The sequence below is a fragment of the Suncus etruscus genome, chromosome 19 (genome assembly GCF_024139225.1).
Source record: "Suncus etruscus isolate mSunEtr1 chromosome 19, mSunEtr1.pri.cur, whole genome shotgun sequence".
NCBI classification, from domain to species: domain Eukaryota; kingdom Metazoa; phylum Chordata; class Mammalia; order Eulipotyphla; family Soricidae; genus Suncus; species Suncus etruscus.
This window is the reverse complement of record NC_064866.1, coordinates 7532316-7545421: the sequence shown is the minus strand read 5'-3', so window position 1 is coordinate 7545421 and position 13106 is coordinate 7532316. Positions and strand designations below refer to the sequence as shown.

At 48.9% G+C, this 13106-nt stretch overlaps 1 protein-coding gene and 1 pseudogene across 1 annotated transcript in view; both read left to right on the top strand.

The window, feature by feature from the left end:
* Positions 1–4676: 4676 nt before the first annotated feature.
* On the top strand, positions 4677–4850 carry LOC125997808 (uncharacterized; annotated as a pseudogene).
* Positions 4851–7253: 2403 nt separating this feature from the next.
* ATP1A1 (ATPase Na+/K+ transporting subunit alpha 1) overlaps positions 7254–13106 on the top strand; it is a 36190-nt gene continuing 30337 nt past the window's right edge. The window contains exon 1 of the mRNA XM_049765903.1: positions 7254–7392. Within this exon, the coding sequence (XP_049621860.1) occupies positions 7381–7392 (12 nt within the window). The 5' untranslated portion in view covers positions 7254–7380. The remainder of the gene's footprint in view (positions 7393–13106) is intronic.

Sequence of the window (13106 nt, the reverse complement as noted above, 5' to 3'; positions counted from 1 at the left end):
TGGTTATTCTTTTACTTCTTTTGTTTCTGAACATTAGGTGACTTCAGATATACATTGCTGTCTAAATTGGTGTGTTTCTGTAGGGGTGACAGTACTTTAAAAAATATTTTTTGCAGGAATTTCAAGCTCTATTAATGATACTATAGCTTTTGTGGAGCTTGGTTTCAAAGCGGTCAGGCCTTCCAGAATTGCCTGACGTTGTATGGAGGGTGCCTACACTCATTCCAAAAATTTCCTGGTGATGTCAGCCCAAATACCAGCATACCTGGAGTTTTAGTTAGATTGGTGTCTCTGCACAGAGCCATAAATGAGTGGTGAAGCTGGGCCAATGTAAATGAGGGTGGTGGGTGAAGCCCATGTGGCATTGGCAGGATAAGGATTTGGACAGCCTCTCCTCCCAAAACTGTCAGCCGTTTGGAGTGTGACTGGTATACCCATAACATTTCATGGCTTGGTTTATATCTCCTTCAATAATAGATTGAGACTATGGCTGAATGTAGACATAGGGACTGAGTTCATGGGAAGTTTTGGCCGCCAGGTCTTCTGGAAGTATGAGAAGGTAAGGTGAGGCAGGTGCCCACACTCACTCCAAATCACTTTTTGATGGCTTTGGATGGACCTGTCTTCTTTTTTGTTTTGTTTTGTTGGGTCACACCCAGTAGCACTCAGGGGTTACTCCTGGCTCTATGCTCAGAAATCGTCCCTGGCAGGCTCAGGGGACCATATGGGATGCCTGGATTCGAACCATCATCCTTCTGCATGCAATGCAAACACCCTACCTCCATGCTATCTCTCCAGCCTGGACCTGTCTTCTTAAAGTGGCTTTTCCCCTGATTGAAAGGCAAATTAAGGGCCGGAGAAATAGCATGGAGGTAAGGTGTTTGCCTTCCATGCAGAAGGATGGTGGTTTGAATCCTGGCATCCCATATGGTCCCCTGTGCCTACCAGGGGTGATTTCTGAGTATAGAGCCAGGAATAACCTCTGAGTGCTGCCAAGTGTGACCCAAAAACTAAAAAAAGAAAAAAGAAAGGCAAATTAACACATCACTTTTCTAGAAACTTGAGTTTGGTGTGAAGATGTTCAGGGTAGAGCCTCATTCTTTAGGATCAACTCCGATGAAATATCTCTCATTGTTTTTCCATAGAAGACTTAAAGGCCAAACCCAGCAAATCTCCCTGGTTTTTGCCAGAGATATTTTCCCCCAATGGTGCAGCTTTTTCCTTAGTGTTCCTGGCTGAGAACAAGAAGGGTTTCCTTCTGCTGTTTCTTCTCTCCTCACAGCTTGCCCATGCTAGGTTGTAAGCCAAACTCACACCACGTCTCTACTGGCTGATGGCCAATGAGATTCTAGAACACATTATTTTTTTTCAGTCCTTCTTCTTCTTTGTCATAATTTCCTTCTCAGTGGTCCAGTGGTTGCTGAGTCGTAAGGACATAAATGGTAAATTTCACATGCCAGGATATGTAACATTTAATATTGCTTCACACTGTAGGGAAGAGCTAGAAGGAAGTTGGGGGAAATATTGCTATAAGTGAAAACAAAATCTTGGCTCTTCATTTGGGGGTTGGGATGAAGCATGAGAGGTAAAACAAGAGTCCCTTAAAATTGTTAAATGTCAGAGACTGCTCATTGTATTCAAGGGATTCTATGAACTTGACCCTGTGCCTCCCCAGAACAGTCATCCACTAAATGCTTACTTTTCTAAATTCCCAGAGGCAAAACTTGAGGACTTCAACAATCATTAACAGGAGAAAATGTATTAATAAGGGAGGTCAAGAGATTTAAAAGAGAATTAAGAAGACTGGGGCTATAACTCAGTAGTGGCGGCCCCTAGGTTCTATTTCTAGCACTGCAAATGAATAAATAAAGGAGAAGAAAAAGGGGGGAAGAAAATCAAGTCTGAGATAAAAAGTTATGATGTTAGAATTAACGAACAGGTATTGGATGATCCGTGGCAGGCTTTAAATGACTTGTCAAGCTGGAAACATGCTGTTGAAACAAAAATAGATTTGAAACAAGGGGATTGAAGTTGGTAAAATAAAATTCAAGGGGCTGGAGAGATAGCATGGAGGTAAGGTGTTTGCCTTGCATGCAGAAGGATGGTGGTTCGAATCCCGGCATCCAATATGGTCCCCCAAGCCTGTCAGGAGCAATTTCTGAGTGTAGAGCCAGGAGTAGCCCCTGAGCGCTGCTGGATGTGACCCAAACCCCCTCCAAATAAATAAATAAATAATAACTCAGGGGACAGTGGGATGCATTTGCTTTATACAGAAGAAGGGATGGCTCCTGACATTCTGGGGTACCTAAGAAATACCACAAGACATAAAATACCTCTGTTTAAGATTGTTTCCGTGCTAGCTCAAGAATAGCTGGGCCAAAGAAATCTCTAGCTCATCGATCTCTCAAAATGTTTTCTTCCTATGGAAAATGTTGAAGACTCCAACTCATCTCCTAAGTCCTTAATTGCACTGGCATGTTTGTTCAATTCAGCAAGTACTTACTCAAAGTGCTAGCTAGCATTCTTGGCTCAAAATACCCACTTGCATCATATCTCTCATACATTGCTGACTCTATGCATAATGACTGAGCCAAACCTCCATGATTGGGTCCAAAACTCCTAGAAACCACCCACAGTTGGGGCTGTAAGACTGATTCTTTGGCCTCTTGCTTTCATTGTGCCCCAAGGCTCTGAGTTTAAATAGGCCCGATAGACTGAAACAGAATAGAAATAGGGATGCAGGACCTGTCTGACCTCCTCTTGGGAAATCATGATCATTCCCTGAACTGTACTGAGAGTTAGAAAAAGATGCACCAAAATCTGCCCCTAGGAAGAAGAGTTTTTCTTTGTCTTTTGGGGGTTGATGCCACACCCAACAGTGCCCAGGACTTACTCCTGGCTCTGTGCTCAGGGATCACTCCCAGCAGAACTTGGAGAGCAATCTGGTCAAACCCAGGTTGGCAGTATGCGATGTAAATGTCCTGCCTGCTTTATTATCTATCTCTCCACCCCATACAATGGATTTCCTGTTGTGCAATTTTGAGGTCAGTCTCCTGGATCACTTAAAGTACTTAACCTCTCAGTTTCCCACTCTGCGAAGTGCAACTCATGTCTTACCTGTCAACCTTTGAGATTCTCATGGAATTGTACCTGCAATTGTACCTGTATCTTATGGAACAAAAGAAAAATACAGATTATAGTTAACAGTTCTTAATATTGTTTGTTTGCTTCCCTCTATTTTGGAACTTAAGGTTCTTCTGCAAGGACCTTGGGCCATCTTTATTTTTTATTTTTTTTAAACTTGATTTATTAATTGATTGGTTGGTTTTGGGGCCATACCCAGTGGCACTCAGGGGTTACTCCTGGCCCTGCACTCAGAAGTCGCCTCTGGTAGACTGGGGGACTACATGGATGCTGGGAATCCAACAGGGTCCCTCCCCAGTCAGCCACATGCAAGGCAAATGCTCCACTACTGTGCTATATCTCTGGCCCCCTTGGGCCATCTTTTGTTCTGTTTTGTTTTGTTTTGTTTTGTTTTTGGGTCACACCTGTCAGTGCTCAGGGGGTACTCCTGGCTCTATGCTCAGAAATCGCTCCTGGCAGGATCGGGGGACCATATGGGATGCCGGGATTTGAACCATCGACCTTCTGCATGCAAGGCAAATGCCTTACCTTCATGCTCCCTTGGGCCATCTTTAACTATTAAATAAGTATCTCTAAAATCTAATGGAAATGCCCATAATCTATCAGGTTATATTGTCGAGTGGGACAAATGATCATTCTGTGAATAAAGGGTAATTAAATGAGCTCAGGTAGCAGGGAGAGTCACAAATTCAGACTTCTGATTTCTTCATTACCTTTTCCTTTTAGACCTCTGGGCTCAAGATATCATTAACATTAACTAAGCTAAGTGATATTGGTCATGGAAACTGACAGGTGGGGGAAATAACATGTTTCCAGACCCTAGAGACAATCCATTCAGACAGATCATTCTCTGAATTGGCATTTGAGGGATTATATATATTGTGTGGGTCTTGAATTTCAAATCAATTTACAGTGATTTTGCTCTTCTTATAAGAAAGTGACTGTCGGTCCTGAGAGATAGCATGGAGGTAGGGTGTTTGCCTTGCATGCAGAAGGACGGTGGTTCAAATCCCGGCATCCCATATGGTCCCCTGAGCCTGCGAGGAGCGATTTCTGAGCGTAGAGCCAGGAGTAACCCCTGAGCGCCATGAGGTGTGACCCCAAGAAAACAAAACAAAACAAACAAACAAAAAGAAAATGACCTTATAAAGGAATATCATTCCTTTATTGCTTAAGACCCTCATCCTTTTTTTTCTGTTCCCAGCTCTCTTTATCCTGGTAGTTTTTCTATTTTGCTTTTGGTTTTGGGGGACCATGTCAGGTTGTGCTTGGGGTTTACTCCCAGCTCTGTGTTCAGGGATTACTCCTGGCAACCTGGGGGGGGGGGCGGTGAGGGCTGAGAAATGGGGTGAGTATACGGAATGCTGAGAATCAAATCTGACTGGACAGCATACAAGGCAAATGCCCTGCCCTCTGCACTGTATTATCTCTGTGTATTATCCTTCTCTACTTCTTTTCAGCCTCACAAATTTATTTTTGGTATTAAAATAATACTCAAAGTTGATGGCAGGGGCTTACTTCACATAGAAAGTCAACTTACCTGGCAGGGGAGATACCATGATCATGAAGGTGGTTTCCCCAGGGCGAGGCTTATCCATTGCACTCCGGATGTGCTGACCCCTGCGATTTCCCCAAATGTGGGAAACTCGACTGCATAATTTGTGGTAGTGGGGGACAAAAAACAAAACAAAACAAAAAAATTTTTATTTATTATAGAAATTTTTAGCATCTTAGCTGGACTTTTCTCTGTGAATTTAACATTTTCTCCAAGCTAGCCTTTTTTTGTTTGTTTGTTTTGGGGTCACACCCAGCAGCGCTCAGGAGTTACTCCTGGCTCTATGCTCAAAAATCGCTCCTGACAGGCTCTAGGGCGTGGCCATATGGGATGCCGGGACTCAAACTACCGACCTTTTGCATGCAAGGCAAATGCCTTACCTCCATGCTATCTCCAGCCCCTAGGCTAGTCTTGACTTCCTAGAAGCTTTGTGAAGGAATCTTTTGCTTTTGAAATCAGGTTGGAAACCTTTGCTCATTGATCACTGCTAAAAGAATAATAGAAGCCGACTCAGGATGGAAGCCCATTGACCTCATCCTGGATAATTTTTTGGGTGTTCCCACAAATTCCAGGCTCGGAGTCTCCCCAGCAATCCAGGCTGCAGGTGGGGGTGCTGGGGAAAGGGGAAAAAGGCACTGCTTGGCCAGTGGAAGGCAGGAGGGGCAATTGGGCAGGACCAATGACATCTCCCACATGAGCCAATCACTTTGGCTAAAGGTGGGCATTTAGCTTTCAGATCTTTCTTTTTTCTATTTTTTGTTTTTCTTTTCTTTTATTCTTTTTTTATTCTCTCTCTTATATTTCAGATATTTTTCTTTTTTGTTTTTCTTTTTTATTCTCTCCTCTCTTATATTTCAGATCTCTCTCTCTCTCTCTCTCTCTCTCTCTCTCTCTCTCTCTCTCTCTCTCTCTCTCTCTCTCTCTCTCTCTCTCTCTCTCTCACATTTCAGATCTTCCTTCCCTGAAAAACAAACCTCTGAAGGGCCAGGAACCAACACATACTCAGACAAAGGTTCAACCCCCAGCATTGCCCAGGGTCCCCATTGCACCTCCAGGGGTGATCCCAAAGCAGAGATCCCTGAGTACAGCCGGGTGTGACCCCAAAACAAAACTCAAACTGAACCCCTGGACAGGACAAGCGGCTCACACGCTCACAGCAGCGTGCATGAATGAATTAATTCATGGAATGCCCTTTGCATTGCATTGTCCTTGGGGAGGGTGAGGGACCTGCTTGGGCCCTGGGGCAAGGTCAGCAGCAAAGAGTCCCATTCCTCCCAGGGCTGGGCAGGGCCCTGACAAGCAGCTCCAAGTCCTGCAGGCAGCATGCCCAATGCCCCAGGGCACCCAGAAGTTGGCAGGGCCTCCTGATGGGCAGGTGTCTCCGCGGAGCAACTGGGGATGGAGGGTGGGTGTGTTGCATGCAACCAGGCCGCCCTTTTGTAGCCCTGCAGCAGTAGCAACACCCAGATGTGCCCTTTAGCCCCAGATGTGCTTTAAGCTGCCAGAATCCCCGCACCCGCCTACCCAGTGCGGATGGCGCCTTGCAAAAATGTCAGCTAGCAGGGTGAAAAGCCTGCAGGGCCCGGGCACCTAAGGGGCGTGGCTTGCGCCTCTAGGGGCGTGACCAGCCCATAGCTTTATATGAGGGCGTGGCTTATGCTGAGAGAAGGCGTGGCCAAGCCAGAGCCCCGCAGTCCCGGGGATGGAGCGTGCTCTGCGTGGGGGCGTGGCTAAGGCAGAATCCAGCGTCTGGGAGGCGGCGCATGCGCTACGCAAGGGCGTGGCCACGCCGGAGCCGGCGCCCAGGGGGCGTGGCTTACGCTGCGAGAGGGCGTGGTCAAGCTAGAACACAGAAGGATTGGGCGGGCACTGCGAGGGGGCGTGGAGAATCCAGAGCTCAGCGTACGGGGGGGACTGGGCGGGCTCTGCTCGAGGACGTAGCCAATCCGAAGCCCGGAGCTTGGAACTGGGCGGGCGCTGAGTGGGGCTTGGCCAATCCCAAGCGCGGTAGGGGCTTGGCTAATCCAGAGCCCGCTTTCCTAGGACTGGGCGGGCACTATGAAGGGGCTTGACCAATCCAGAGTCCGCTTTCCTGCAATTGGGCGGTGCCGCGCGGGGGTGTGGCCAATCCAGAGGCCGCTCTTGAGGAGAACTGGGCGGGCTCCGAGAGGGGCGTGGCCAACACAGAGGGCAAGAGCTGAGTGGAATTTGACCAATCCAGAACCGCTATTCGGGAAACTGGGCGGGCTTTGCGTGTCAGCGTGGCCAATCCAAAACCACGGGGGCGTGGCGTAAGCTGCTTGCGGGCGTGGCCAAACCCGGGGGGAGGGAGGACGCCGCAAGGGGCGTGGCCAGTTCCCAGAGAGGGCGGGCTGTTTGAGAGGAGCGACCAATCCCGAGCCAGGTCTTTGAGAAAGTGGGCGGGCGCTACTGTAGCGTGTCCAATCCGGAGCCCGGTTGCCCCTGGCGACGCTGACGTCACTCCTGGCGGGGCGGGGCCCAGGCGCAGGTTTTTCTATTTCAGGCGGCGCGGCGGCGGCGGCAGCGGAGAAGGCGGCGGGAGGAGGCGACGAGCCCAGGCCAGGCGGACACGTGGCAGCAGCAGCGGCAGCGGCATCTCCTGCACGCACCGGGCTCCGCTCCCCGAGACTCCCGATCCAGTGCTCACCACCGCCGCCAACATGGGGAAGGGGGTGAGTGAGCCCGCACCCCGCGAAAGCCAGAGTGGCCAGGGTTGGGAGGTCCTCCGGAGGGAAGGCAAAGGGTTCGAGCCCCGGAAGGAACCCGGGGAGCCCGGGTTTCAGGGCGCGTGCAATCCCGGCCGACTGCCTGGAGGCGGCGCTCTTTGCAGAAAAGGAAGGAACCGGGGCCCCGAGGCTTTCTCCCTGGCCGGCCTCCGCTTGCTTTCTGTTCTCTCTCTCTCTCTCTCGGGGGCCCGGAGCGAGAAAAGGTGGACGCTCCTCCCCTTCCTTTCCTTTTTCTTCCCTTTTCTTCTTCCTCCGGGGAGCCCTCCCGGGTTGGCCTTTCTCTAAAGCCCCGCGAGCAAGCTCCCAAGCCAGCCTTTCCGAGCCTGTGCTGGGCTCTGGGTGTTTTGGGGTGCAGCCAGCGGCCTTTTCCCGCCCCCGCCCAATGCACCACCGGCCTGCCTGCCTCTCCCTCCCTCCCTCCCTCCCAGGCTGGTGCCAGGAAGGGTGTGTCCTCCCCAAGGCCCCAAGATGGCCTTGAAGGTGCATCTAGGAGAGACAGAGAGAAGAAAGGCAGAGACAGAGAGAGATCTGGCTGGGTTCTTTTGGGGGGGGGGTCTGGATCTTGGGGAGCAAGGAAAAATGGGGTGCAGCCATTTGCTTTCAGAGAGAGAGGAGAAAGAGAGATCTGGCTGGGTTCTTTTGGGGGGGTGCCTGGATTTTGGGGAGCAAGAAAAAAATGGGGTTCAGCCATTTGCTTTCCGAGAGAGAGAGAGATTGAGAGATCTCTGGGCTGGGCTCTCCTTGGGGGTGTCTGGATCTTGGGGGAGCAAGAAAAAAGGGGGTGCAGCCATTTGCTTTCAGAGAGAGAAAGAGATTGAGAGATCTCTGGGCTGGGCTCTCCTTGGGGGTGTCTGGATCTTGGGGAGCAAGAAAAAAGGGGGTTCAGCCATTTGCTTTCAGAGAGAGAAAGAGATTGAGAGATCTCTGGGCTGGGCTCTCCTTGGGGGTGTCTGAATCTTGGGGAGCAAGAAAAAGGGGTTCAGCTATTTGCTTTCTCAAAGAGATCTGGCTGGGTTCTCTTTGGGGGTGTCTGAATCTTGGGGAGCAAGTCATAAAGGGGGTTCAGCTATTTGCTTCCAGAGAGAGAAATACCTGGCTGGGTTCTTTTTCGGGGTGCCTGGATCTTAGGGAGGAAGTTTAAAAAAGGGGGTTCAGCTCTTTGCTTTCTGTGAGAGAGATCTGGCTGGGCTCTATGTTTCTGGGGTGTCTGGGTCTTGGGGAGCAAGAAAAAAGGGGTTCAGCTCTTTGCTTTCTGAGAGAGGGGGAGAGAGATCTGGCTGGGTTCTTTCTGGGGGAGTCTTGATCTTGGGGAGCAAGAAAAGAGGGGGTTCAGCCATTTGCTTTCTTCCTGGAGAGAGAGAGAGATGAGATGCACCAGAGGTTTCCTTCCTTCCCCCCCCCTCAGGGTTTTTCTGAACCCCCAAAAAGCCCTAAAAAGGACTGGAAATGGAAGCTGCAATCCTTACAAGGTGTAGCACTGTCTTATCCTACCCCCCCCAAAATTGCACAGTGCAAACCCTCCTTGGAGAAGCTTTGTGGGGGCATTCACAGATTTGGGGGTGGGTGGCCTGGCCCCCCACTTTCCCCTAAGCTGGGCTGAAAGCTATTCATTCATTTAGAAAATCTTGTTTATTAGCCAGATAAACCATCCACCCACCTACCAAGGGGATATGTGGGGGTTCAGGGGAGCCCGGGTTAGTCTTCTAGGCTTTTCTTCCAGGCACCCCAACTCTTATCAGTGGCAGGCAGTGTTTTCTGGACTTTCAGGATTTATTTGGAAGGGTTGGATACCACCATGGTGAATGGTGGGGGGGGAGAGTGGGAGTCACACAATTGAAATATAAATTACAGAAATATAAAATTTTATATGATATATATATCTATATATATCTATAGAAATATACATGGTCGGATTATAATATTCTAAGTCAAACTCTGTTCCTGGGTTTAGGCGTAGGGAGTGGTGGCAGATCAGAGATAACCGGAGGCCTCCAGAGGTTGAAGTGACTTGTTCAAGGTCAAATGGCTTCTTTAGTGACATTCCAAAGCCTGGCCCTAGGCCCTGCTCTACTTCTGTTTTATTTTGTTTTGGGGTCAAAAACGGATGGCGCTTAGGGGTTCCTCCTGGCTTTACACTCAAGAAATCACCCCCAGCAGGCTTGGGGGACCCCATATGGGATGCCATTATGGGGTTCGAACCACTGTCCTTCTGCGTGCATCTCCAAGCTATCTCTCCCGCCCTCCCTGCACCACTTTTATGCAGATTCCGTGGGACCTGTGTTGTGTTGCAGGGACCCCCCCCAAGTTTCCTGGGTGAAGCTGGTGGGTTGGTCTGGGGGAGAATGAATTAATTGAGGAAGCCCTGGATGGTGTGTGTGTGTTGGGGGGGGGGGGGGTTCCTAAGTTTGTCCCGTGTGTTTCATAGATGTGTTTCATAACCACACGCAGGCATACCAATGGGGAGTTAACGGAGGTGCAAATAAAATATATTTATTTATTTATTTATTTTGATTTTTGGGTCACACCCGGCCGCCCTCAGGGGTTCCTCCTGGCTCTATGTTCAGAAATCGCTCCTGGCAGTTCTTCCAGGACTGGAAACACCGTCCTTCTGCATGCAAGGCAAATGCCTTACTTACCTCCATGCTATCTCTCCGGCCCCAAATAAAATATTTCCTAGTGGGAGCCTCAGGAAAAAATGATCTCGTGGCTCAGCAAACACCACTGCATGATGACACAGCAACATGGGATCTATTTGCATTTGTGTACACATCTCTACACATATGTACTAGCTTCTGCTAGGAAGCAGGGAGACTGGGCGCTCTGACACATTGCCTGGGGAACGGTTTTGTGTGTCTGTATGCTGTTTTCTGCTGGGGAAAAGGTAGTTTGGGCAGCCTGACACATTGCCTGGGGAATGGTCATGACATGTGAGATTCTCCTGGGGTGACTGCCTTTTTTTTTTGTCCCCCCCAATCCCCTAGACTTAGGGACAGTTCAGAAAGATATTCTACACTGAAACGTTGGGATTTTTCCACATGGGGATTAAAAATGTGGGTGGAGTGCTGACTAAAACCCTTCTGATGATTGGTTAACCAGGAAGCCTGCGCGAGCAGCTCATTTTTAAGGTCACTGTTCATTTTCTCCTCTTCACGCTGTTCTTGGGGGGCTGGGTTTTTTTTTTGGGGGGGGGGCCTGGTCTGGGTTTCAATGCCAATTCAGGTGCTTTCTGTTTCCTTCCAAACGAAGCTTCTTCCAGCTTTGGGTTGCCAACTGAAAGAACAGTTCTTGCTGAATCATTCCTGGATGAAATAAATATAGGATTGTGCCCCTTCATTTTTGCAGTATGGAGTGTTTTTATTTTATTTATTAATTAATGTATTTATTTTTGGCCAGGGTCTGGGGTCCCATCTGCAGCTCAACATCTCCCAGCCACTCTTCTTTTGCAAGGGTCCATTAGGAACTTTTTCTCTCAAGCTTACAAAAGACTGAGAGAGAGAGAGAGAGACAGATAGAAAGGGGAAGGTGGTGGTACCAAGGCCTTTCTTTCTCTGTGATTTTCCATTGTTTGAATATTAACTTCATTTTTTTTTTTTTTTTTTTTTTTGTGGTTTTTGGGTCACACCCAGCAGTGCTCAGGGGTTACTCCTGGCTCCATGCTCAGAAATTGCTCCTGGCAGGCACGGGGGACCATATGGGACGCTGGGATTCGAACCGATGACCTCTTGCATGAAAGGCAAACGCCTTACCTCCATGCTATCTCTCCAGCCCCAGAATATTAACTTCATTACCTAGAAAAATAAAGCCCGGCTTCTTGGGTAGTGGTTTCAAGAGGCATCAGGGAGTGGGAAAAGGGGGGTTCAGGCGAAGGTTGCTCAAGGGATCCCACAGGTCAGCAGAAATCCTGGTTGTAGGGCGACATTATCAACTGCCCTTTGGGATCACAGCTAGCTTGAAAGCGTGACCAAATCTTCCCCTGGCTGCTATAAAAATGGTACTTTAGACCGAAAACCCTGGGAGGCAGAGTCTTCCAGGGGCATATTGCCCAGACCTTGGCCTTAGGCCCTGAACAAGTAGAACTGTTACTGGAGGAACCGGTGACTGGCCCCGGGCAGGGAGAAAGAAGTTATTGCATCACAGCCATCCGTCTATGTGCCCAAGTGAGCCTATGCTTGCCTCCCTGGCTTCTTCCTGTGCCCTGTGCTAGCTAGCTAGCTAGCAGGCGTGCTAGGGGTGGAGCTCATTTGGGGAGCTTGCTATTTATTCATCTGGAGGGCTCTGTGCCAGCTAGCTGGTAAAAGGAGTGACTCACCTTTTTAGGTGGGAGGGGAGGCCATGGGGGTAGTTCTGCATCATAAATCTGAGTAGGTGGAGGCTAAGTTGAATCTGGACAGCACAGACACCCATTTTAACCTGGTTAAAAAAAAATGGAGAGCCAGCTGAGGGTTAATACTTCAATCATAGGCCCAGGGAAAGTTTTCCTAAATAGCATTAAATGAAAACAAAACAAAAAACAGTGAATTCACAGACCCCCAAAGCCTTGGAAGCTTCATGGTTCTAGACTGTTCTATCTCAGAACCTTCCACTCCATCAGTTGAGCCACAAATCAACAGCTGCCCCCCCCCCACTTTCTGTTCAGGGTAGGCTGTCTTGGGGAGACCTAGGCTTTTCCTTTTGCCAGGATTTGGGATGGAAAGCAAATAAAATTAGTAGTTGCTTCATGCAGACAGGTGAAGGAGAGAGATCTTCTTAACAGCTTTGGTTCGGGTACCACTCAACCCAAAGAAGGGGTGACGGCCTAGAGTGCAAATGTAGGCCTGCTTTTCACTGCTTGGAAACACCCGAAGAATAGGCCCCCCCCCCCCCCCGGGGGCCAAGGCAGATCTTTGCAAACTGGATTTTCTGCTTATAAACTGGATTTTCTGCTCAATTCTAAGCTGGAATTTTTTTTTTTTTTTAATCTTTTGTCTGAAATAAGAACGGAAAATAAAATGATGGGAAATGCTGCATCTTCCTTCCCGTCAAAGGAAAGCCAGGTAGAAATACCTCTTACATCACTCACTGCCCTGTTTAAGAGTGTCTCCTAGAGGTCACTCGCCACATAATTTTACTTGGCAAGGAAAGGACCTGACATTTGCTTAAGCCTTTGTCAAATCTTGCAAGAGAAAAAAAATGTCCTTTGGCTGCTGCCTCTGAATATGGATGGAGAGTGTGTTTCGCTTGCAAACGATGCCACCTCCTCCGAGCAGTACTCGGGGCCTCTGCCAGCCATCAGGCTCAGAGAAGAAACCTGAGCGTCCCATCAGATGGGCCTCTTGTTATCAGAGCAGCTGCTGTTGCACAGCAAAACACCGGGCACATTTTCCCCTGTCCCTTCCAGAGCTGTCCAGTTCAGGAACACGCTGAAAAAACGTGCCCACGCTGGGCCAATGCATGAAGCAGAGGATTTTGAAACCTGGTTCTCTGCTTCTCCAACTCCCCATCTCTGTATTTTTGGAAATGGAGGCGTCACCAGGGTCAGGTTTGGACTTTTTCTCACGTCTCTGTGAATTGAGTCTAAGAGAGGAAGTGTATTCTTTGGCTCAGAGACACAGAGAAACTGTTCTTTGCATATATGACTCACTTCATTAGATGGGCTGAAATCTGTTGTCAGGAATCCACTA